General features: G+C 39.2%; 1 protein-coding gene and 1 pseudogene across 1 annotated transcript; one reads left to right on the top strand and one right to left on the bottom strand.

Annotated features, from left to right (window-relative positions):
* On the bottom strand, nt 1–24,420 carry LOC131566919 (synaptonemal complex protein 1-like). The gene is given in 30 exon segments (XM_058818377.1): nt 1–586; nt 672–758; nt 1,071–1,217; nt 2,433–2,492; nt 2,932–3,006; nt 3,921–4,013; nt 4,691–4,801; nt 5,384–5,500; nt 6,365–6,427; nt 7,088–7,152; nt 7,469–7,529; nt 7,999–8,080; nt 8,719–8,789; nt 9,045–9,162; nt 9,652–9,782; nt 10,139–10,206; nt 10,791–10,871; nt 13,703–13,770; nt 14,209–14,393; nt 14,530–14,624; nt 15,145–15,253; nt 15,687–15,760; nt 16,328–16,397; nt 16,787–16,845; nt 18,208–18,281; nt 18,448–18,515; nt 18,908–19,072; nt 21,962–22,008; nt 22,171–22,254; nt 24,321–24,420. Coding segments are annotated over 30 exon segments (2,772 nt in total). The 3' UTR covers nt 1–442.
* The window catches only part of LOC131567038 (zinc finger protein 883-like), a 133,445-nt pseudogene that overhangs the window by 4,909 nt on the left and 103,453 nt on the right, over nt 1–25,083 (top strand).

Here is a 25,083-nt window from a genome sequence, read left to right as displayed (position 1 = left end):
GAAAATAAAACAATCTAAAAGACCGGTCTAACAGCCATTAAAATGCAGGAAAAAGCAAGAGGACTTCAGTAAAAGAACATTCATTTAACAGCTACATTTTCTCCACTAAGTATTTATGTGTTAAGAGAGACAGAGTAAATGTAAAAGAACAGAAGTTATTTAAAACTAGAATTTCTAAGGCTAGAAACAGCTTTGAAACAACTTTCTATGTAGTTCTATTTATTTCCAAATTTAAAACTGGCCAATTTTTTTCCCAACATTTTGAAGCACAAGGGAGGAAAGGTGGAAAATGCTCTGCAGGGGTTGCAGTTATGGATCTCTAAAGTTTATTTGTGTAAAGGAATGAACATAGTTGAGTATGACAGAAAAATGCAACAAAGCACTAACTCTGAGAGAAAAACAGCCCTGCAAGCAATGCCAGGGCACTGGATATTTCTGCATTTTAAGCAAAGAGCTTTACAGCATCTTTAATTTTCCTTTTCCTGTCCATTTTGGAGAGTGCAGTCCAGCCTGCCTCGCACATTCTCCTCATGGTTTTGAGTTTCAGAGCAGAGCCTGGAGATTTCACACTGCGTGGAGCTGGGCTCTAGGAAGGAAAATAAAGCCATCCTTTAGTTTCTGTTAACAATCTGATTAACTGTTTGGTTTAATCTTAGGAAAGGCTAACATACCTTTTTTGGTGCTGTGGAATGTAATTGTGAAGCTTGTGGATAATCTTTGTACAAATTTTTAAACATTTCTTCTTCCGAGACTATGCTCTATTAAATTAAAAGTTAAAAGTTAAATTGAAAGTTACTTAGTCACACTATATTAAAAATACTTTTTCTTTCCCCCTAAGGATATTAAACTATGAAAAAAAAAGTTAAGATGTCATTATGAGGCTTAACAGTTCCATAAAAAGAATGTTAATTATGTACATACAACTACTATTCCAGAAAGAACCAATAAATTAAAAATATACACATAAATATTGGCTTGAATGTGGAAGCCCAAACTCTTTATTTCCATTCTCAGCCCCAACAATGAGCACAAAGAGCTGCTCAGCACATGATTTGTTCTCTGGCTCTTACCAGGAGGTCAGTGTGCTCAGAGCTGTCTGACTCAGTGTCCAGCTGCACAAGCACTTTCTGCTTTTTCCTGCTGCTCTGCTCTGCAGGCAGGTTTGTGCTTCTTCCACTCTGCATTTTATCCCTTGGAGGAGTCTTTATAACACATGTCTGGGAAAGAAAATGTTTCTCTTTTTAGATTATATTTTATGGGGTAAGTATGGAATCTAAAGCCAAACTCAGGACCCAGTTTACAGTCTGAGTGTCCAAGAATTCACCTGAGAGAAATGGTGGAACTCTGATCTTTCCATCCAAACATGGAGCAAAGACCCAAAAAAAGTGGGGTGGGGTATAAATATCATTTTTTATACTATTTTTGTTGCCAAATGAGGAGAATGAAGGGGAAGCTATGGAAGAGCTGAGTTTCATGGCACATTGTATTTAAGTTCTCCATGCTTATCTGCAGAAATTTAGGTTATTCTGAACTGTAGCCACTCCATTGGACTCTATCAAACATCAAAGAAAATGGGAACAAACAAAACTGCAGGAAAAGGCTTCCAGAGAAAGACTGATAGCTATATCAAGATTGGTGTTACTTAAAATAGTTTTTTCATTAGAAGTTAAACTGAGAAGCATTGAATGGTCCAGTGCAACCCTTTTTTTGACAGATAACATCAAAATGGTGCTGGATTCCATTGTTCCAATGTGAAAACCACAAGTGAACTCCTGACAGGAAGAAGGGTGAGTTCTGCAGTCAGGACTACTTTGATACTTTGACCATTTTTACAGCTATATCAGCTTTTTTCTCTTCCATTGAGGAAAAGTGCCTTTACAAATGGACACATTTAAGACTAAGTAAAACAATTCTAGAGACATAAAAAAATCAACAACTGAGCAAGAAAAATTACACACTGGGAGCCCTTCCAGAAACTGCTGTCTAATATCTTCATGGAATGGTGTGACCCTTTAAAATCCCTTCTTATTCCAGGGGAAAAAAAAATCATCTACAGAGAAGTAAGAAATACAGGCAGAAAAATGCAACAAGAAAAATTCACTGTTAGGAGTTACAAAACTTCAATGTTGGACTGCCCAAGGGGCTTCCTGTTCTGAAGAACACATTTTTTATTTTTACTTTTATCTTTTTAATTTTAGGAATATAATTTGGAGACTTTCTATTTTTTACATGAATAGATTCACTGTATAGATCTAAACAAAGTTTAGGAGTACCAAGAACATAAGTCTGTATTTTCTATAATTTAAAAAGTTTGAAGTCAAAAGCATTCCAATGTCTTTTGTTGAATGCAAATAAATTGTCATGGCATTTCAATTGATTCTACACATATAAACACTCCCAAATTCTAAAAGCAATTAAAAAGTTCAGGTTACCTTGTGTTTCTTTTCACTTTCAGGAATCATACTGCCAGAGTGCTCTTTTACGAGATTCTCCTACAAAAGAGTTATGTGACAGCAAGGAAATATTTATTTGATTTCAGTTGTTAAAAATGTTCTCGGTGTAATGACAGAGCACAGTCTATAATCACAGACTGCTACAAAGTTCACACAAAAATATGACCAGATGTAGTACAACCCCAGCATTCAAAAGTCACTGAAAAAACTCCTGCAGTTTAGGGAACTTTTTTGCTTTAGCTAGTTAAAATTACCAAAAATAAAGGAGAGTTTTGTTTTGTTGTTTCTTTATTTATATATAATCTATAATCACAGACTGTTACAAAGTTCACAGAAACAGATGACCAGATTTAGCACAACCCCAGCATTCCAAAGTCACTATTTTTCTGTTCAGTTTCATTTCTAATCCAGCTCTTCCCACAGCACAAGCCCAGGCCACACCCCTCACCCCCACTGCTCAGTGAATAAAAAACTCCACCTTTTCTTCCATTTCTGCTTTCAGCTGTTCCTTAAGGGAAAACAGTTCCTTTTTCAAACATGACAGCTCATTTTCCTACAAACCATTAAATAAAGGACAGGGTTAACTATGCACAGCCCAGAAAAAGGAAAACAGTCCCAAGTGAGACAGGGACTAATTAACAGGGACACTCATTAGGTACACAAGATAATTCTATTTGCTTTTCAGCCCTATACTTGAAGCTTTGCTTTAGCTTGTTTAAAAAAGACTGAAGCACTGTTAGAAACAGGTACTTGATCAGAAGTGTTCAAGGTAATACCTTAAAACCCTTGGGAGAACAGGGGTGAGAGGGCACAATCTAAATATTTAAAACAAAAGTTTCCTATTCAAAGTGGGGAGTCAGAACATGACCCAATACCTGGAGGAGCAGACACAAACACACTGCTACTCCAATTTCTTTTTAGAAACATTTGGAGTTTTTAGTGCCCAGAATAAGATCTGGTGCAGCAGGTTGGGTGGGATTGCTACTGGTAAAAATTCAAACCACACTGGAAAAGTTCCCAGAGAACTGTCTCTGGTGGGAAAGACCCCAGAGCACAACAGGAAAAGAAACTTTTGAAGCAAACTGAAAAAAGATCTTTAGAAGTCACACACTGACTGAAGATCACATCTTTTGTCTCTCTGTGCTATGGGTGGGCAAGAGGGAGGGATTGGAAAAAAAAGTGTTTTAAAGGTTTATTTTAATTCTCATTACTCACTTTTAATTCTATTAATAATAATTTTTTAATACTATTTAAGTTTGAATCTGCTTTACCCTCAAAGTGTTTTTCTCCTAATCTTTATCTCAACTCAGTCCCTGAATTTTTCTTTCCCCTCCACTGCTCAACTACAGCAGAGAAAAATGAGTGAATGTTTTTTTGTGTGTGCCTGGCACTTAGCCAGTATAAAACCACTTCTCAAGGACATCAGCCCCTTCACTGAATTATTGATCATTGCAAAGTGCTCCTTACCAGTGCTCTTTCTGATGATATTTGCTTTTGCTGTTTCATTTTGTATACTTTTAACTCTGCATCTTTTTCTTCAACCAATTTATCATATTCATTCTGGGGTAAAAAAACCAAACCAACAACAAACTCAAAACATGTGACTAAATGTTACAATTATGGAGTTATCCAGTCTTAAAACATCATTTTTTCAAACCAGGCTCTTAAGATTCAGAAAGAAAAGATTCATTGATGCTTCTGCACAAACTGTAAAACAGAAAATGCTCAATTCAAGTATTATTTTGTGGACTGGCAGAGAGTGCTTTATTTCTGTGCAGCAATATGTGCTCAGCACTAAGAGCCAGCTGTGCCATCTTTATTAATGTATCTGCTAAAGATATTGCAAAATGAGGAATAGAAAGGTAAACTAAAATGTGTCAGGCAAAACTGCTGACAGTCACTAGGTAACCTCTCAGAAAGAGGCCAAACTGATACTGAAAAATATTGCATTCACATGGTATCAAAGGAAGCCTGAATTGAAAAAAAATCTAAAAATCCCAGAAGTTTAGATGACTGGAATTATCTGCCCATAGGAATCTTTTCAAAATCTTCAATGAATTTGATTTTAGATGATGCAAAGTCCAGCATGTGTTCAGCTTCCTTTTCCCAGACTCAGGTAACTGTTTCTGCTTTTGAAAGGTCATTAATGTGGTGTCACAAGTTATAAACATGGTATTAACATGGTATCGACATGGTATCACACATTGCAAACCACAGCAAGCAGGAAAATCTCTGACCTTGTGCTTTTCCATCAGTGCCATCATCTCAGTTATCTTGTGCTGACATCTGGCATCAGTTTCTCTCTGTATCATTGCAGTTTCATCACAAAACAACCTCATTTTTTCTACCTGTCAGTAATAAATTGCATTTCATTAATCAACATAACAATATATTTTTTTTTAAAAATTAATTTCTTCTTCCCCCTGTGGGTATAAAGTTTGCAGTCCCACTTGGGCTTTATTTGCTTTTAAGATCCCTTTCAAATGCCTCATCTTTTCTGCAGATTGTTTACATGGGCAAGATCAAAGGTACAGCCATGGCAGGCAAGCTCACTCCAAACCAAAAGGCCATTTCAAGCACTCCGCCCTAACATTTCTTAGCATTGCCATCAAAAAATGTGTGGGCAGAAAAATACTAATGTGGGAGAAGTTATAATCTAATTTAACTGGGCTGACTTTATACCAAGGGTGGAATTTCTTTGAACTATATCTTGAAAGAAAGAATTTTTAATTGAGTTCTCATTTTCAAAGACATATTCAAATACTTCAACCTAAGCACCTAATGTACTAAAGCTTTGTTCACAGGGATTCACAACAAGTTCCATTTATGTTAATAAGACTGAAATATGAGCAAGGACTCTGGCCAATAAATCTTCATAAAAACATTTTAAATTAAAAAAATAAATTGCAGTAAAAATTAACACCTCTCACCTCTTCATGAAGTTTATTTTCATTTACTTTTCTTGTTTCTATGTCTTTTTTATAGATGTCAACTTCTTCCTTATGTTGCTTGTTCATATTTTCCATCTCTAACTGCAATTTATTCACCTTTGGAGAATGCAGAATTGCTGCTGTTATTTGTTTAGTAATTACTATGTTGATGATTTTTTCTTACCTCTTATTTTTGAGCACAAACACTGTTACTTTTCAGGTATGATTCAAGTGTTTCCTATTTAAAAGTTCAGTTGGTTTTTTTTTTTTTTTAATAAAGAGTTGAACTTTGGCCTGAAGTGAGTTAGAAAATACTCAAAGGGACAATGGCAACAGCACAATGGGGAAGACTGCCCTAAGCAGTGTACCCTAAATGCTTTGAATGCCTCAGGAAAAAACACAGATGTTTGTTTCTTCTCTCTTGTAAATCTGTATCAGATTTTCACAGGTTTTATGGTACATTTTCCTCCCAGCTGTGCATTTTGATTACAGTTTTTCCTTTTAAGTTTATAATATGAATATCCTCAAAAAACTCCACTTTTCTTCAAGTGCAGTACCCAAAGCTGGACACAATATTCCCATCAGAGGGATTGCCACTGCAGAACACATTTAAAGAACAGACTAAAAAGAGTTATATATATATATATATATATATATATATATATATATATCTTTTAAATGCTTTTCTGTTACAATGAGGTTGCTGAACCCTGTTCAGTCCACTATCAACAAAAGAAAAAAAAAGTAAGGAACATATTAGAAGCATCAAAATTGCAATTTGAATCCATCTCTTAAATGTCCAATAGTCAGTGCCCAATGATTAAAATGGAAGCATCTTCTAAAAACTATGAGCTCATGCCTGCAAAGTCTGTATCCCAGATCCATAAACCAGCTCAGAATGTATTTAACAAGTATTATAATTACTTACACTGGGACTTAAAACACTCACCTCATCTTCTACATGATGTTATTTAAACCTACCTTCCCTTCATAAGTGTTGCTTTTCTTGCTTTCTGCAGTAATTTTCTTTTTCAGCACCTTATTCTGTTGAAATAAAACAAGCACTGTATCTTAATAAGTTCATAGAATAATGTCATGGTTTAACTGCATCAAGAAATTCCAGCTTTCATCAGGCAAATAACTCTCTGTTGTGCAGCTCAGGTTCCAGAACAATTCTTCAAACAAATGAATGCTCAGCTAATTTCTGTGATAATTACTGTTTCTTCATGACCTTAGGAAAGGCTCCTCCTGAGCAGCAGGAGGGAATAACAAATGAGGAGCAGAATGGGAATTAAAACTAAGATGCTGCTGACAGAAGGTGTGAAGACATCATGACCAAAAATACAAGTTATTTATTTTTACACTGAAGTTTATACAATTTGTGCTAGTGCAGAATTCTTTTCTACTAGTGATAACGGAGATACTCATACAAGTACATAAATAACACTATGCACTAAATGAAAAAGAGTAGAAGTTTATTAAAGATATTATTTTTGTAATTACTTTTTTCAAATTAAGGCTCATTTAACAAATCAAGGGATTCCAAAGCTGACTCCCTAGTTTGCTCAGGGTTAGGATAAAAAAGGAGAATTTTTAAATTACATAGGTGTATCTAAAGACATCACAGCAGACACAAACCTGCTGAAAAGGCAACCCAAAGTATAATGTGTTTATGTATTTGTGACATTTAAAATCTCTACACACCTCCTGTTGCAACTCTTCCATGCATTTGGTTTTATTTTCCACCTGTTTCTTCAGATTATTCATCTGAAAGACATATTTCAGACGTGAATTAGTAAGTTCAACAAATGACTCCCTATGTGAGCAATTCCTGTAAATGTTCTCAAATCTGCCCTTGCACCAGTCTGGTTTGTTCCAATGGGACTGAAACACCAGCTGACACGTTAGAATAATCAGAGTTTTAGCCATAAAGTACCACAAGATGTTAATTAACAGCAGTGAACCAGTTCCTTAGTGGTTATGGAATTAAGAAAGAAGAAGAAAAAAACCCCCAGCATTTTCACAATTTAAAAAATGCACTTGTATGAAGTTCCCTACATCAATGAAAAAATGAATTTTCCCAATTATTTTCTACAATCTTCAATGGCTTTTCCTTTCTTGAAATTTCATTTTCAGTTCTCTTAACCTGAAATTAAAATTGTAAATATTAGGCTTTTACAATGAAATTTTGAAATCCATTCTAATGCTAAAAACCCCAGGTTGCTTTGAACCAATAGAAAGAAAGTAAAAATGTTTGAATCTATTTAAGCTCAAACTCACAATACATATAAAAAGCTAATCCAGAGCCCATCCATCACTGAGTGGGTATATAAAAAACAGAAAAGCAGGTTCTCTGTTTGCCTGAAAACAAACAAATCTTTAATATCAAACTTCCAGCACAGAGTGAACATCCCAGTGACTGTGCTTGTCTTTTGAAATACCAGGGCTCACATGTGGACACACAAGGGCACAGCTGGCAGCAGCTGGGAAAGAAGAAACCTCTGGCAGAGATCACATTCCCCAGGCAGAGCTCTGCAGAAAAAATCCCAACAAAGATTTTACATTGAATGCTGCCCTGCAGGTTCTGTGAGATATTTTCATGACACAGGACATACATTTTCTTCTCTTTCATCCAGTGTACTTTTCATCTCTTCACCTGTCTTTGCCATTTTCTCCTTCAAAGACTCCAGTTCATTTCTAAGTACCAAATTAACAAACATTAGTAAATATTTACATATTGCCTTTAACTTGTTTTCAGTACTTCTAATAAACCCATATTTTATTTTCTAAAAAAGAGCTGCTAATGTTGATGGGAACTTCATAAGCTGCTCAATGAAAATGTTCTTGAAATGCAGCAACAGGCCCAGTAAGTCAATATGTGAACTGTCCATGCTTCTTTTAAGTAGGAGAAGATGTTCCAGGAACCCCAGAAAAATACATCCTGACCTGGACTATTGCAATGCAGCTGTGAAACATGGGAGCTGCCTATTGAACTGGGGATACAGAGCTCTGATCCAGTTTTGCCTTGTCACATTTCATCCATAACCTTCAACTTCCATTTGAATTTCCTTCCCACCTGAGATGTCTAATGCAAAACAAGACAGCTCTTACTATGGAATACAAAATGATGGCAAACATTGTACCTGCAGCAATTGGTATTTCTAATCTGAGAAAATTTCTACTTGGCCAACAGCAATTCTGAATAGTTTCTGTTTAGCTATATAATCTAGAAAAACATTAATCAAAAAATCCCAGAAAGCAGCATTTGAACACAACTAACTATTTGAGTCTACTTCCTTTAACAATATCAGTTAATAATATTTGCTTTTACTTGCCTTAGCTGGCTATTTGCCTCTTCTAGATTTTCAACTAACTGCTTTGTATTGTCTTCTTTTTTCTTACTATCCTAAATAAAGAGCCATGTGTCAGCAAAGAAATAAAATTCAAAGTGACTTCTTAAAAAATTCAAAGCCATCCAAAGCACACAGACCTGCCTTGTTCACAAGTGTAAATACACTTCCTTTCCAATTCAAATACAAAAAATAGCTCAGGTACTCTACAGACTCAAGTCATGTTGCAGCTCATCATCTAATTTACAAAACTGAGTCATTTGTCAAACTGAGTATTGTCCTTTCAAGAAAGCTGGAAGTTTACAACTTGCCTCTTGTTGTTCTTGCAGTTTCTTGAGTTCTGCAGCCACAGCATTTTTCTCTTGTGCTGTTTGTTCTTTCTCTAGTGAAAGCTTACTGAGATACACTGTTAGCTGTTCATTCTTTAACCTAATTTAAAACAAATGGCCAAGAGGAATAAGAAGATGCATTTTGAAATCTCCTGTTAAATTAAACATACCCATTATCAAGTGTTATTCCATGCTGAAAGAAGTCCAGGCCTTTATCTACAAATATAAGCTTTGCAGCAGAGTCAGAGAGAGGTAAAAAGGTGACAGAAGAAGGAAAGAAAATCAGAGTCAACTTTTATATAAATATAATGGTTAGTGAAGATGATGTATTTTAAAGCAAGATTAACAATGAATTCAGAAACTTTCTCTTCTTGTTAAATAAATCAGAGAGATATGGAACAACTACATATGCCGTAGAATACATATAAATAGAGAAAGCGGAATTTAGAAATGTAAGTATATAAATAATGTCATATATGTGGTTCAAAACTTCCATTAGAAAACAATCATAGTTCATTTCACTGTGGATTAAAGCAACTTCTATATTACACCAAAACTAATGAAATATTCTATTTTCAAATGGTCATACGCCTCTTGTTCAAGATCTGTTTTCAGAGTCACAAGCTGCTTTAAATAATGTTGTTCCTTCTCAGCTGTACTTGTCAGCTGTGCTTTCAAACCATGGAATTCTTTCTGCAAAATGAAAAGGAAGAGTTTTGAGTATAGATGTGCAAACTCCAACTGCTGGAGGTTATCAGCCATGAACTTAGAGCACAAGGCTTTCAGAAGAACCAAACAACATCCATGCCATGGATTATCCAGATTGCATCTTTCCAATCTCTGCTGGGATCTGGAAGTCGTGTGAGATAGTGAACTGTGACACCAGTGCTGTTCATGTCTGTCCCCTGCTGTTAGTTTCATTACCTGGGCTGCAAAATTAGGGTGGGACCCTGCTCTGGGTGCTGTTTCTTATGTATAAACTTGTATACAAGTTCATGATGTGCAACTTCACTATTTCTAAAAACATGTTACTATTGCCCTACTTCAGACCTCTCTCATTTGGAGAGCATTTTCATTTCTCTCTCCACATTTTTCTCTTTCTGCATATTTTCTACAGTAGCCTCAAGATTCTTCTTCAATCAAAGTCCTCCAATTTGCCCATTTTAGAAAATGAGTGAAACTCAGTTCAGAACACTCAATGCACAGATTATAACAACAAGCAGACACAGTAAAATGCACACCTGATTTCACACTATCTTAACTTGAGTTGATATGGATTCTTGTTAGGCTTGTAAATATAAAATCATAATGAAAATAAACTTCTGTTAAGAGTGTATTTCATATAGCTTTGACTTCTGTGACAGAAAATGGGCCTGTGTCACAGCACAGCAGGGTTCACAGAGGCCAGAGCTAATTACCTTCCTGTAAGGAAGAAAAAATGGGAAAACTTTATATCCAGAGGGAGTGGCATTTGAATGGGCATGAACAAAGAAGAAACAACCAAAAACCTTGAGAAGGAAAACCAAAAGCACAAGAGACAAGAAAAACCAAAAGCATGGGAGACAAGAAAAACAGAGGCAATAAAGAAGTTCTTCAAAGAAAACACTGAAATTGTGTGTGAGAAAGTTTAGTAGAAATGTTAAGGTAGACTAGATGGTGTTTATTTATGGCATTTACGTTACTTACAAAGCAAGAGGAATTTCATATGAAGAGCAAATGCCATGAGATTAATAAAATGAACATTTACCAGAGTTTCTGACAGCTCTTCAAGTTGCACTTCTTTATCACATTTTACTTTAGTCATCTCTTCTACAGCACATGGAATGTAAAATTAATGGAACAGGAATAATTTTTCATTATTAGCAGGCAGTATAAAACATTTACCCTTTTGCAATACCCAGTTCTCAAAACTTGTTGGATTAAGTTAAGAAAATTAAAAGCTAATTTATGACTTAATCTAAATGTAGACTTGAAAAGATGATTCAGACATTAGCAAATCTATATCTGAAGAGAAGCTAAATATTTATCCGAAATTAAATTTAGAGCCTATTATGTTTTCCACAATTATAGCTTCAAATAAACCATGGACTGTAAGACTGGAGTATTCTCCAAGTATTGATGCACCTGCATTGTTCCAGAAAAAATCTGAACTCCTGAAGGTATCAGATGGATATGCTGAGAAAGGAAACCAGTTGTTACTAACTTCCAGATGGTTTCTGTGTGCACAGTCACAATTCTGGTATTTTTTACAAGTTCTCAACAGCAAGGCAGAGCTCTTACTCTGGGGACTAAGGAGCACATCCCTAGAAACCACAGGGTATCAAATTGATGATATTTAAAGAGAACTCCTGCCAGCATCATTCCAGTTCCAGAATGGGCAGGGTCACAGAAACCTCCATGGGAGGGTTTTATCTCTGCTGCAGAAGTCACTCCTGGCACCTGCAGTGCTGCTGCTCTGAGCTGCAAACCAAAATTACCTTCAGAGGAATTCATGCATGAATGGTCTGACTATTGGAGCTGTGCACAGCACTGCCCTTTGGCTGCTGCCAGTACCAATGACCCCCAAAGAAAAGGGATCAGCTGAGTAAAAATAAATCCAGGCATTCCTGACAGGTACAGGTATTGTAAAATCATTTCTTCAACTACTAGAGTGTCGTGGGTTGACAGCCTTTATCCCAATATCGTGTGTTGTGTCTGGCAGCAGAATGCAGGCCTCAATTTGCTTTTACATGGAGGGGAGTGCAGTATACCTGGAACCGACTGCCCCAGGGGTGGAAACACAGTCCTACCATCTGTCATGGACTGATCCAGGCTGCACTAGAAGAGGGTGAGGCTCCAGAACATTTACAATATATTGATGATATCATTGTTTGGGGGAACACGGCAATAGAAGTGTTCGAGAAAGGAGAGAAGATAATTCATATTCTCTTGGAAGCCGGATTTGCCATTAAGAAGAGCAAAGTCAAGGGACCTGCCCGAGAAATTCAGTTCTTGGGGGTGAAGTGGCAAGATGGACGGCGTCAGATTCCTGCGGATGTTATTAACAAAATCACTGCTATGTCCCCACCAACTGATAAGAAGGAAACACAAGCTTTCTTAGGTGCTATAGGTTTCTGGAGGATGCACATCCCTGAGTATAGTCAGATTGTGAGACCCCTTTATCTGGTTACCCACAAGAAGAACGACTTCCATTGGGGCCCTGAGCAGCAGCAAGCTTTTGTCCAAATCAAGCAGGAGATCGCTCATGCTGTAGCCCTTGGCCCAGTCAGGACGGGACCAGATGTGAAGAACGTGCTCTACTCTGCAGCCGGGAGCCATGGTCTGTCCTGGAGCCTTTGGCAGAAGGTACCTGGCGAGACCCGAGGCCGACCATTGGGATTTTGGAGTCGGAGCTACAGGGGGTCTGAAGATAACTATACTCCAACAGAAAAGGAAATCTTGGCCGCCTATGAAGGAGTCCAAGCCGCCTTGGAGGTGATAGGTACAGAGGCACAACTCCTTCTGGCACCCCGACTACTGGTGCTGGGCTGGATGTTCAGAGGAAAGGTTCCCTCTACCCACCATGCCACCAGTGCTACTTGGAGTAAGTGGATTGCCCTCATTACGCAGCGCGCCCTAATTGGGAAGTTAAATCGCCCTGGGATTCTAGAAATAATTACAAATTGGCCCGAAGGTGAAAGCTTTAGTGTCGCAGATGAGGAACAAGAGCCAGTGACCCGGGTTGAGGAAGCTCCGCCATACAATCAGTTGCCAGTAGAAGAAACACGTTACGCTCTATTCACTGATGGTTCTTGTCGCGTCATAGGGATGAAACGGAGGTGGAAAGCAGCTGTATGGAGTCCCACTCGACGGGTTGCAGAGGCTACTGAAGGAGAGGGTGAATCCAGTCAATTTGCTGAAATCAAAGCTATTCAACTGGCCCTAGGTATTGCAGAGAGAGAGAAGTGGCCAAGGCTCTATTTGTATACCGATTCTTGGATGGCAGCCAACGCTCTATGGGGATGGCTGAAGAGATGGCAAGAGGCCAACTGGCAGCGAAGAGGAAAACCAATTTGGGCTGCGGAAGAGTGGAAAGATATTGCTACTCGGTTAGAGAAGTTACCTGTGAAGGTTCGTCATGTAGATGCCCATGTCCCCAGAAGTAGAGCTAATGAAGAGCAGCAAAACAACCAGCAAGTACATCAGGCTGCAAAGATAGGGGAGTTGAAGATAGATCTCGACTGGGAGCATAAGGGAGAGTTATTCTTAGCACGATGGCCCATGATGCCTCAGGCCACCAGGGCAGAGATGCCACCTATAAGTGGGCACGAGACCGAGGGGTGGATCTAACCATGGACAGTATCTCTCAGGTTATTCGTGACTGTGAGACGTGCGCTGCCATTAAGCAGGCCAAGAGGGTGAAGCCCCTCTGGTATGGGGGGCGGTGGTCTAAGTACAAATACGGGGAGGCCTGGCAGATTGATTACATCACACTGCCTCAAACCCGCCAGGGCAAGCGCTATGCACTAACCATGGTAGAAGCCACCACGGGATGGTTGGAAACCTACCCCAATACAATAAAAAACAGTCCATTTCCAGAAAAGAGCAGAAAACATTTTTATTACTGCCCAGCTCATTTTCTGCCTTTCTACAAGCCTTACCCAGTTCAGCAGATTTATTCTGGAGCTCCAAGGTAAGCAGCTTTGAATCATCTTCAGATTTCTTTAATCTAGGAAAATGGTAAATGAAAAATCCCAAATGTAGAGTACAAAGCACTGCATTTGAAACTTACAGGACAACAAGACAAAGTCTTAGCACAAGCACTTTAAGAACATCTAACTTTTAACAGGCAGATAATTTATCTGCCTGCAACACACATCAAATTACAGTTTTACAACCTCAGAACAGTAGACATAAAAGTAAACAAATATATATCTACAGAAATCTGTATTTTTTAAAGACAGAATTATGCAAGTTGAAGGGGAAAAAATTTACTTTTTATACAGTATCAACTATCACAAACAAAAAAAATTACATTAAATTCTCTGCATTTAGACAACTGTGTGAAAAAAACCTCCAAATTTCAGCTTCATTTCCAATTGTTCTTGGTTTTGTTACAGACTGCAACACGTAAGATCACTCTTGGAATTTCAACTCATTAATTTACCTATTTTGCTCTTCTTGCAGCAAGCTTTTCAAATTGGCAACAGAAGTCTCAAACTCCTCTGTCAGGGCTGCAAGCAAAGCCTTCATTTTTTTACATTCTTCCTCCTGCTCTTCCTTTTCTCTAGTAACCTGAATTAATGTTTTCACTGTAGTCTGGAATTCAGTTTCCAAGTTCTTTTGAGTAACCTTCAAGACATAATATCATTTCTAAACATGTTTTCCAACAAACAGCTACAGCTGTTTCGTGTCTAATGTATCCATAATTATTTATGCAAATGCTCATCTAGTCTATTTCTACTGTAAAGCTATAAGTAAGGGGTACCTCTGCCTTTTGCAATGAAATTTTAGCCTCTTCCAACTCTGCCCTCAAATGTTCTTTACTGACCTGGGATTCCTTTAACATTTCTTCATTGCGTACTAAACAAAAAAAAAAGTTTATATTGTTAAAAATAGAATATTTACTAAAAAATGCTGCTAAAAATGGAAAATTACATACATTTAAAGAATGTAACAAAGACCAATGGTACTGACATCATCTACTATAAAATGATAGATAAAATTTGAATATAGATGGCTTAAAATATTGAAAAGTAAGTTCTGAAAAGTAAGTTTCCTCAGTGACATCTGCCTGACTTTAAATTTGCAAAACTGAAGCAATATATTTTCCCCTTGCAATTTTCAAAAGCTCTCACTGCTTGACTCACCCTAAAAACTGCCCTGCCAGTCCTGCTCCCACATGAGCAGCTCCTGTTCCAAACAAAAATAAGGCCTTCAAGGCCCCAAAATTCTGCTGCCAACCAGCAACAGAATAAGACTATCATGGCCCTGTTTCCTATGCTTCTAATAAACAATTACATATAATAAATAAACAATCATAAACAACTACATTGAAATTCTGTAAACAATTACATTTAAACACAGCAGGCAGAACTCTTACATATTTCTTCCATTAAGTCAGCAATCTTATTTTGTGACGTCTGCAGCTGAGCCTTGATGTCTTTTATGACATCATCTTTTTCATCTCTCTGTATGGTAAGAGCTGAAATCTAGAAAAATGCAAGAGATATCATCATGAAGTCTGGAAAAGGGACAGATAATAATTTTCATTTGTACCCCAGCTATGATAAGCAGACATTTTGCTGTCATTGAAGTTAGATTAGATAGATAGATAGATAGATAGATAGATAGATAGATAGATAGATAGATAGATAGATAATATTTGGCTAGATACAATCTTAGCCAAATATTGATCAAGTGACATTACTCTAAACAAAAAAGTTCTCCAATTCAAAATCAAACCATCAATTCCAGTAGACTAAAGGTACTGAAACATCATTAAACTTAGCAGAATTTGACTTAAATGCAGCTTCAGACATTATTTTGTCTTTTTTACTAATACCCAGAAACACTTCTTGGCTCTTGCATTGCCCCTTTAGGCACAAATAAAGCTCTACATATTAGATGGTAAAATGAGCAAACCTGCTTTTCCTTTTGGCTGACTTCCAGTCTGCATTCTTTCTCAAACTTGTCCACTTTTTCTGCTTCTTCTTTTACTTTGGAGATACAGTAACATCCATAGTTAATATTCTAGCTGAAATATACTCCAAGTTCAATACAACTTCCACTTTAAGATTGCTTGGAATTCTACAGCTCTACCATTTGTTTTCCAAGAGTAATTGTTGAGGCAATGTTTGATTTTATAATCAAAATACAAACAGAAAAGACCATGTGAAAATGAAACAGGAACATAGCAGGCTATATATACAGAGAGAGAGCATTTAGCTAAAGTTTCTGTAGCTATACACTAGTGGATTCTCATTTAAATAAACAAACTATGTGAAATAAATATTGATCTCTAGACTGTACTTCACAGACAAAACTTCAATTTTGAGTGACTGTTTGAAAAATAAAGTTTCAGATTTGGCCCAGTGGAACAGCAACAGAAGGGGCCAGGCAGTGAACAAAGGCAGCATGAATAAAAAAAGGGTCCCAGTGTCTCAGTGTGAGCTGCTCACCATTCCAGAACTTCACATCTGCCTGCCCTGACACTGCATGTGTAACACAAGCTATGAAGTACAAAACTGAGCCAGCTGCATAAACTCAATAAGCAGAATTCTCACATTTGAAACTCATTTCCAGTCTGTCGTTCTCTGCTTGCACACGAAGCTCTTCAAATGCCACTGTCATTCTCTAAAAACAAAATTTAATATTTGAAGTTCAATATTGGAAACCCTGGAACTTCTCCAGGGGCTGCTGCCCACCTCAACCATTCTGAGGAACCAGCAGGGAGGTGAAACAGAGCCCAAAAAGAAGCCAGAAGTTGTGGCAGTGACCCAGCACTAAGCACACATCACCCAGATCACAGGGATCTACATCCCACACACTGCTGCACTTTCTCCATTGAACGTGTTTGATATAACACAAAAATAATTCTTGAAAAGGGATTGAAATCCCAACTTCCTGCATCACACATGACATGATACCCACACATGATGGGTACAAACAGTATCCCAACATAAACATGGAACTCAGCTCAGCTCACAGAACTCACATTCCTTTCATCAAGCTTGGTCACTTACTTCTACGTTGCTGTGAAGTTCCTCATACAATTGTATTGTTGCTTCCTTTTCCTGTTCATCTATCAAAGCAAGAACATATGAGAAAGTTTTTCTTTTGAACAAGAATGCCAGCTGCCCAAGTCATAATACTTAATCAGCATAATGAATTTAAAAAGGAATTATCAGCTCCATTCTTATTAAATAAGTCATTATGAAACATGGTGCCAAAAGTTACAATCTAAAAAAATTTAGAATCTAGGGAAAATGTGTATTTCATTGAAACATTGAGCAAGCTCAGCTTTTAAATTTCCTTCCCAAGATATTTTTTTCTGTGAAAAGTGTAATTCTGGATCAGCTTATGTGATCATATTAATTATTATAGTATTAATGCTGTTGAATAATAATGTATCAAAACTGTTAGTATTTATAAACTGTAATCTAGGGTTTAGCACTGAATTTCTTCCTATCAACAGATACCTATAACCACAGATCTGTCATAAAATTGCAACACTCCATGTCCATATTTTCCTTCTTTTCTTTCCCTTTTGTAATTGATAGAAAACAATTAAAAAGAGAACAGTAACAGAAACAGGTATCAAAAAAGAACAGTACATCTATGCACTGTGTTTCTAGAATTAAGTGTATTCCAACTATTCTAGTGGAATTCTATTTCTAGAATTAAGACAAAAAAGAAACAGACACTTCTTAAGTATCCACAATCAAGTTAGTAAAATTCTAAATTGCATATAAAGTAAAATTCCCAATCAAGAACATGTTTTAAACATCAAGAATTTAAACTTCATTAGGTTATCCAACTGTCTTGGCTTGTTCAGTTTCATGAGAAGAATTCCAGTTACTCATTATACCTTGGGGTTAAGACCTTTTTTCCCCACAAATGTGTGATGGCTGAAAACAGGAAATGTCAGCTATGGAAATTTGTTCCAGAGTGCTGGGAATTTAGAGTAGATTCTACTGCCTAAAAACAGGCATGAAGTGTCACTTCTTATGTCTGAATATATTCCCAGTGTGTGACTGAGACTGCAAAGCTTCAATAGGCTGAGCAGCCTTGGGGAGCCCTGCCCTGCCCTGCAGTGGCTGCCAGTGCCAGTCAGGGCTGTGGGCACTGCCGCAAACCTGGAGCACTGTTTGGGCACCCAAAGAGCTCCCAGGCTGGCAACCTTGCAGCAAACAATTTCACTGCCTTCAAAAGCCCTCTGTATTTAGCATTACAAACCAAAAGTCTGTTAGACCTGGGGCTTCACTTCCAATTTTGTGAGCCACTTAAAATTCACTTCTCATTCTGAGAGCCACATCCAGTCGATCTCAACTGGAGAACTTCTCTGAACAGCACGAGAAATGTCTTCTTCTTGCTTCTGTTTGTGAATTCAGAGCAAGCTAGAAGCACATTTACTCTGATAAATAAAAACTAAAAAAGCATTTACATTTGCTGGTCTTCTCTGTGAAACGAGTGTAGGTTTCCTTGAGCAGATTACACAGATGCCTCGAAGCAGCAGCTCTAAAGGAGGGAAAAATATCATGTTTGCACAAGAGTGCACAGTACTTTGTGCACCTAACTAGTAACAATGGAAATGACCTTCAGTATTTAACAGCTACATAAAACTGCCCATGTGAAAACGGGATTATTTCCACCACAAAAATATATACTTGGTTCTATTACTTACTCTTTCAAGAGATCTTTATTTTCACATATCTCATCTTCCAGTTTCAAATGGAGTTTTCCATTTTCAAACTGATTTCATAGGGAACAAATGCAAAAAGACTGTTATTGAAAAATGTATTAGAAATGCACTTTGATTTCTCAAATCCCTCATGAAAAAGTCATTGAGGGCATCAGTAGACAGAAGTCTGTTTTATCTGGTATTACATGCTGAGTCATCTTTTTCATGAAAGATGCAGTAATTAATGAAAAATAATTTACCAGCAAATGAGACACTTACAGGTATATTCTTTATACACACACTCACACAGGACAGGTGCCTGCAACTTCTCAAAATAATCACTTTCTCAAGGCACAAACCAAACTGCAACAGTCTTTAATATTTAATTGTATCAATAATAGTGTCATACTGAATCAGGAAGCACTGAACTTCATCTATTCAATGTACACTATACAATACTGGCCTGCAGTTCTTGAATGGCTTTATTCTGTGCTTCAATAATCTTTCTATTCTCTTGGAGTTTTCTTTCTTTCTGGTTAAGTTCAGTTTCCACAGTCAGTTTCCACTGCTTGATCTTCTCAGCCTCTTTGTAGAGTTTTGAGAACAATTCATTCATTGTTTCTGGATTCTATTAAAACAGGTTCCACAATTTAATCTCAAATACTATCCAATTTATAATATATAATATCTAATTAATATTGTTGTAGATAACATATTTCTCTCCTAGAAACATCACAAGAGTAATATTTTTCCACAAATGGTGATATAAGCTTAGATATGATCAGAAGTCCAAGTTTAAATCTTTGTGCATCCTCTATGTATGTATCAAAAGGCATTACAGAGCACACAGGAGAAACAAATACAATGAAATATCCCAAACCCCCTTCAGACATCACCAAATAGATGGGCCTAAAGACATGGATAACTTCAGTCCACCAAAATCAATAAAAGTTTTGCCAGAATTATCAGTGAAGCCAAAATTCCTTCTAGTAGGTTCTTCCCACCATTTCTGTCCTCTCCTTCTGACAGACACTGCTGAGTTAAGTAAAAGCAGCTTCAGAGACTTTACCCAAGAGTACCTGTGATATTGCCATGGACACACACAGAATCACAGAATCACAGAATAATGAGGTTGGAAGAGACCTCTCAGATCATCGAGTCCAACCTATGCCCTGACACCTCAACTACAGCACCAAGTGCCATGTCCAGGCTTTTTTTAAACACATCCAGAGATGGTGATTCTACCACCTCCCTGGGAAGAGGATTGCAGTGATTTATTATTCTTTTGGTGAAAATCTTTTTCCTAATATCCAACCTATCCCTTCCCTGATGTAGCTTGAGACTGTGTCCTCTGGTTCTGTCAGTGCTGCCCTGTGGAAGAGACCGACCCTACCTGGCTCCAACCTCCCTGCAGGAAGCTGTAGAGAGCAATAAGGTCACCCCTAAGCCTCCTCTTCTCCAGGCTGAACATACCCAGCTCCTTCAAATGTTCCTCACAGGCCTTGTGTTCCAAACCCCTCACCAGCCTTGTTGCCCTCCTCTGGATGTGCTCCAGCATCTCAACGTCCTTCCTAAACTGAGGGCCCAGAACTGGACACAGCACTCAAGGTGCAGCCTCTGTAGTGCCCAGTACAGGGGCAGAATGACCTCACTGCTCCTGCTGCCACACCATTCCTGATCCGGGCCAGGATGCCATTGGCCTTCTTGGCCACCAGGGCACACTGCTGGCTCATATTCACCAGCACCCCCAGGGCCCTTTCTGCCTGAGCACTGTCCAGCCACACTGTCCCCAGGTTGGAACGTTGTAGGGGATTTTTGTGGCCAAAATGTGGAACTCAGCACTTGGACTTATTAAACTTCATGCTGCTGGACTCTGCCCATCCATCCAACTGATCTAAGTCTCTCTGCAGAGCTCTCCTTCCTTCCAATAGATCAACACAAGCTCTCAGCTTAGTGTCCTCTGCAAATTTACTGATCAAGGACTTGATGCCCTCATCCATGTAGTCTACAAAAATATTAAACAGAACTGGTCCCAGCACAGAGCCCTGAGGGACACCCCTGGTGCCTGGCTGCCAGCTGGATGCAGCACCATTCACCACCATTCTCTGGCCCGGCCATGCAGCCAGTTCTGAGCCCATCACAGAGTGCTCCTGTCCCAGCCATGGCTGCAGCTTCTCCAGGAGTGTGCTGTGGGAGACAGTGCCAAAGGCCTTGCTGGAGCCCAGATACACAACAACCACAGCCTTTCCTGCACCCACCAGGCGGTCACCTGCTCACAGAAGGAGCCCAGCTTGGTCAGACATGACCCACCCTTGGTAAAGCCCTGCTGGCTGGGTCTGATAGCCTGGCCAGGCTGTGAGTGCTGTGTGATAGCACTCAGTGTGAACTGCTCCATTATCTCACCTGCTACTGAGGCCAGACTGACTGGCCTGGAATTACCAGGATCTTCCTTCCTACCTTTTTTGTACATGGGTGTCACACTGGCCAGTGTTCAATCATCTGGAACCTCACCAGTGAGCCACGGCTCCTGATAAATGATGGAGAGAGGCTTGGCAAGCTCATCTGCCAGCTCCCTCATAACCCTGGCATGGACCCCATCTGGACCCAGGGATTTATAAATATCCAAGTGTCCCAGCAGTTCTCTGCTCACACACAGAGCAGGAAGGAAAACCACCACCCTTGGCACCCTTGTGCCCTTAGAACACCTTGAAAGTGCCCTACAAGCAGTGCTGGGCCAGTGGTCGAGGCAGGGAGAGCGACACACGAGCCCTAAGGGCCCTTTGGTTCACTTACAATAGCCCCAAACAACATCCTTGTTTTGGCTGCATCACACTTTTGTTACAGTCCTGATGGTACTTTAATAGCTTAGGATTAAAAGAGTCTAAAAAGTTGTCAGGGATATGAAAATCAGCAGAGAGAGCACAAGAAATGTGTTTTATTTTGTGGTAGCAAACAGTGTTTTGTAGCTGCAAAGTACAGAAGGCATTGCAAAAAAAATGAGCTGTACTGAATTGTGCTAAAGCAGAGATCTGCTGGTAAAGACACTGTGAGAAGAATCCAGTGCTTGAGGAAACCACTGAATTCATTGTTTTACAGATAAAATAAAGCCAGACAAGGCAATTGGGATAATCTACTTCAGTTTTCCAAAGAATACTCTGACTTCAACCCTTCTGCCCCTCAACAGAATATTCAGAACCAGTTCCACAAGGATACTTAAGTGTTTAAATCTTACTCTAAATAAAGCTCATAGACTTCGCAGGCACTTCAAACAAAGAAAAAAACAACAACAATATTGCAATCACCCTAATTTTTAAAGATTTGTTTCCAGGCATGTTCACTAAATCACAAATATCTCCTCTAAGTTATTCAGCTTTAGACAGGAGACAGAAAACATTATTCCCTTTTGACTACTCCCTTTAGCCGTGAAATATCTACTGAATAATGCTTTAGGCACTGTTTGGGAACAAATTCAAAAGACCCCAAGGAATTAGATGGGCAGAGTTGATACTTAGCTCACCTCTTCATCTACTTCAGAGCAAAGTTTCACTTGCTGTGAAATTGTATCTGAAACATGAAGAGATTTTGATCAATGTATTTCTAAAACAAGTAACAGTGAAACTGTATTTAACAGTTACAGATATGGAACTGTGAGACTACTCATGAAAATTAAAACTTGACAATATATAAAAATCTAAAGAAGGTGCATGGCAAACATTCCAGTTGTACCTGAATCAGTGATTTCGCCACGGCTCCACACATCGAATGGCAGCTTAAAGTCATCATCTGAACATCTATTAAAACCCTCCACAAATTAAAAAATTAGTTCCTAATGGGTAGATTTGTAAAAAATGAATTGTAAAATCCAAGGGAAAAAAATCCCTACAGATGATGTGAAAATAGAATTTATCATTAATAAAACAGCTGCCTACAATTTTCAAAGCCCAAGGTATTGGTAATGGCTTTGGAACTCACTTCTTACTTCCCAGTGGTTGATCAAACTGTTGATGTCCTGCAGTTTGATTTATAGACTGTGGCCAAAGGGGAGCTTTCAATGCAGGGAACTCAGCAGCTCCTGCCTGTCTGGGCACTGCTGCATGGCTAAGGACTCAGGGAGACAAATTACTTTTTTCAAGACCAGTAGTTGATATTTCTTTTTTGCTTTACTTCCAAGGGCACTTCTAAACCATATCTGATTATGTGTCAGCATGAGAATACCCTTTTACAAGGTTTTGAAGTCACAGAAGTTCATCCTGTAAACAGCTAACTCATCTGCTGTCAGAATATCCCATTTGAATCTCAACATATTTCATAAGGAGCTTCGACATGAAAAAATAACTTGTGGAATTCCCATAACTCAGTGTGGGGACAGTACATTTTCACTGCACACCTGATCTAGTGAGACCAAGACACCAATGCCAGTGCGAGTATCTGAGTGGGGCCTGTGGGAATCCATAAAATCAGAGGGGTTTCAGAAAGCTGCAAAAGGCAGCCTCAGAGACAGCAGAACTGGGATTAGCGCCAAGCAGTAGCCATGAGATAGGTCAGCAGATATTGCCACGCCTGAGTGGGCGCTGGCTGGTGAGAGAGACAGTGAATCTTGTTTCTTGAATCAGAAGGCTGAATTTATTAATATAAGATATAATACATTATAGTTATACTAGAAAGAATAAGGAGAGAGGTTTTGCAGAGCAGCTAGGCTAGCTAGGAAGAGACAGAAAAGAATCCACAACAAAGCTGTGGCCAAGGACTCAGTCCCCTGGCTTGCACTGGTGATTGGCCCTTAATTATAAACATAAAACATGAACCAATCACCAATCAAAATAGGTGCCCCTGTTGCATTCCCCAGCAGCTGATAATAATTGTTTACCTTGTCTTCAGAGGCCTCTGGCCTCCCAAAGACACAGAAATCCAAAAGAAAGGATTTCTGTGGAGAAATGTCTGCGACAAGCAGAAAAATAATGTAAAAAGTAGAAAAGTAAGGACAAATAGAACAATGGTCTGTGTATTAACGTTTGGCTAGAATAACTCCCCAAGTTACAGAAAAGTTTATCTAGCGAGATATTAGGAAATTTTTTAAGGTTAATAATGGAGCTATGTGCATTTTGCTTTAAGGCTTAAAAGCAGGTATTGTATTCAAAATAAGCAAGCATTGTTTTAACCAAAGGTACGTGTGTGCTTATAGTGCTTGGACTGAACTACTGTCAATGTGCTTTTGATTTGTGTGACTGGTCAAAATACTTTTAAGTAAGTAGTAACATTAAGTTCTTGGTCAGCTGCCTGGGATGTGAGCTGCTGGCATCTTCCCACTGTCATAACCATGTAATGAGACTGATGCTGGAAAATAAAACAGCTCAAGGCAGTTCCTCAGCAATCCCGTCCCGTTGGTGATTTGTACACAGACCCCGGCCAGCGACAGAGCCCTGCTCGCTCTCTGGGCTGAATTACCCACATCAAACACGGACTTACAAAACAGAGCGGATGCTTGAGAAGATGATTCCCTTCCGTTTTGATAGAAAACAACAACAAAGGTCTTTGAAACTCAAACCAAAGATGTCTGTGCATGTGCCACTCTAGGCATACACACAGAAATGAGTCCAGCACAGGAGCCGACCCGGCCCATACAGGGGCAGGTGTGTGTGTGCTCCAGCTCGCGGCTCTTTGGGAGCAAGGGGCAGGTGTGTGTGTGCTCCAGCTCGGGGCCCTACCGGGGCACTCCATGGGCCCAGCACTATCCCCGTGTCCCCGGGGAAGGGCCCCTGCGCTTTCCCCTCGTCCCCTCCTCAGCCGCGGCCTCCAGAGCAGCACAGCCCGAAGGGGCAGCCGGGGGTGGGGGGGGGTGTGGGGGGGGGGAAGGTGTGGTATGGGCCGCCCTCAGCGGCCCCGCGGCCGAGCGCTCACCTGGGATCTGCCCGCAGACACCTGCCCAGCGCTCAGGCGCGGCGGCATAAACAATTTAAAGCGGTTTTCCTTCTCCATGGCTCCGATAAAAGGGCGGGCGGGGCGGCCCCAGCTCCCGGCGGCCGCTGACGGTGGGCGCGAAGGGCGGGAAGCGGCAGCGGCCCCTCAGCGCGGGAGAGCTCTGAGGGGAAGGGGGGGGTCACGCCTGCACAGGGAATAACTGGGAGAGCCCAGTCCTCCTGTGGCAAAAATGCGTATTTTATGATTGGCTTTTCGCAAATATTAAAATGAATATTATATGTGTTTTGTCAGAAAGTTATGCTGTATTAATGTTATGAATAAGAAGCTTGACTAGGCTAATATTCAAGCAGCAATCAATTTATTATTTAATATGGTAAAGTATGAGCAATACAGCGCTGGGTACAGTGGGGGAAGTTTTCCCTCCAACTGCACACCGATAATTGAGGGTTACAGGTATTTATAGGGGTACTCATCAGCTTTTTCAGCAGTTTCTGTTTCTAATTTTTTTACTCATCAGCAATTTTTATTCTAAATTATTACATCATGATTCTATACACTATTGTGATCTTAGTTTTTCAGGATGTATCTCAAAAGGAGTATCTCTAGATGGTGACGGTTTAGTTTCTGAAAGAAGAAAGACTAATCTCATGTGGTGGGGTCTAGCTCTTCACTTGTGTGTTCACCTTTTAATTGCAGAGACTATAAATCTCATAACAGTGA

Source organism: Ammospiza caudacuta, chromosome 21 (assembly GCF_027887145.1).
Source record: "Ammospiza caudacuta isolate bAmmCau1 chromosome 21, bAmmCau1.pri, whole genome shotgun sequence".
Taxonomy (NCBI): domain Eukaryota; kingdom Metazoa; phylum Chordata; class Aves; order Passeriformes; family Passerellidae; genus Ammospiza; species Ammospiza caudacuta.
The sequence above is the reverse complement of the archived record's forward strand: the minus strand, read 5'-3'. Positions and strand labels throughout refer to the sequence as shown.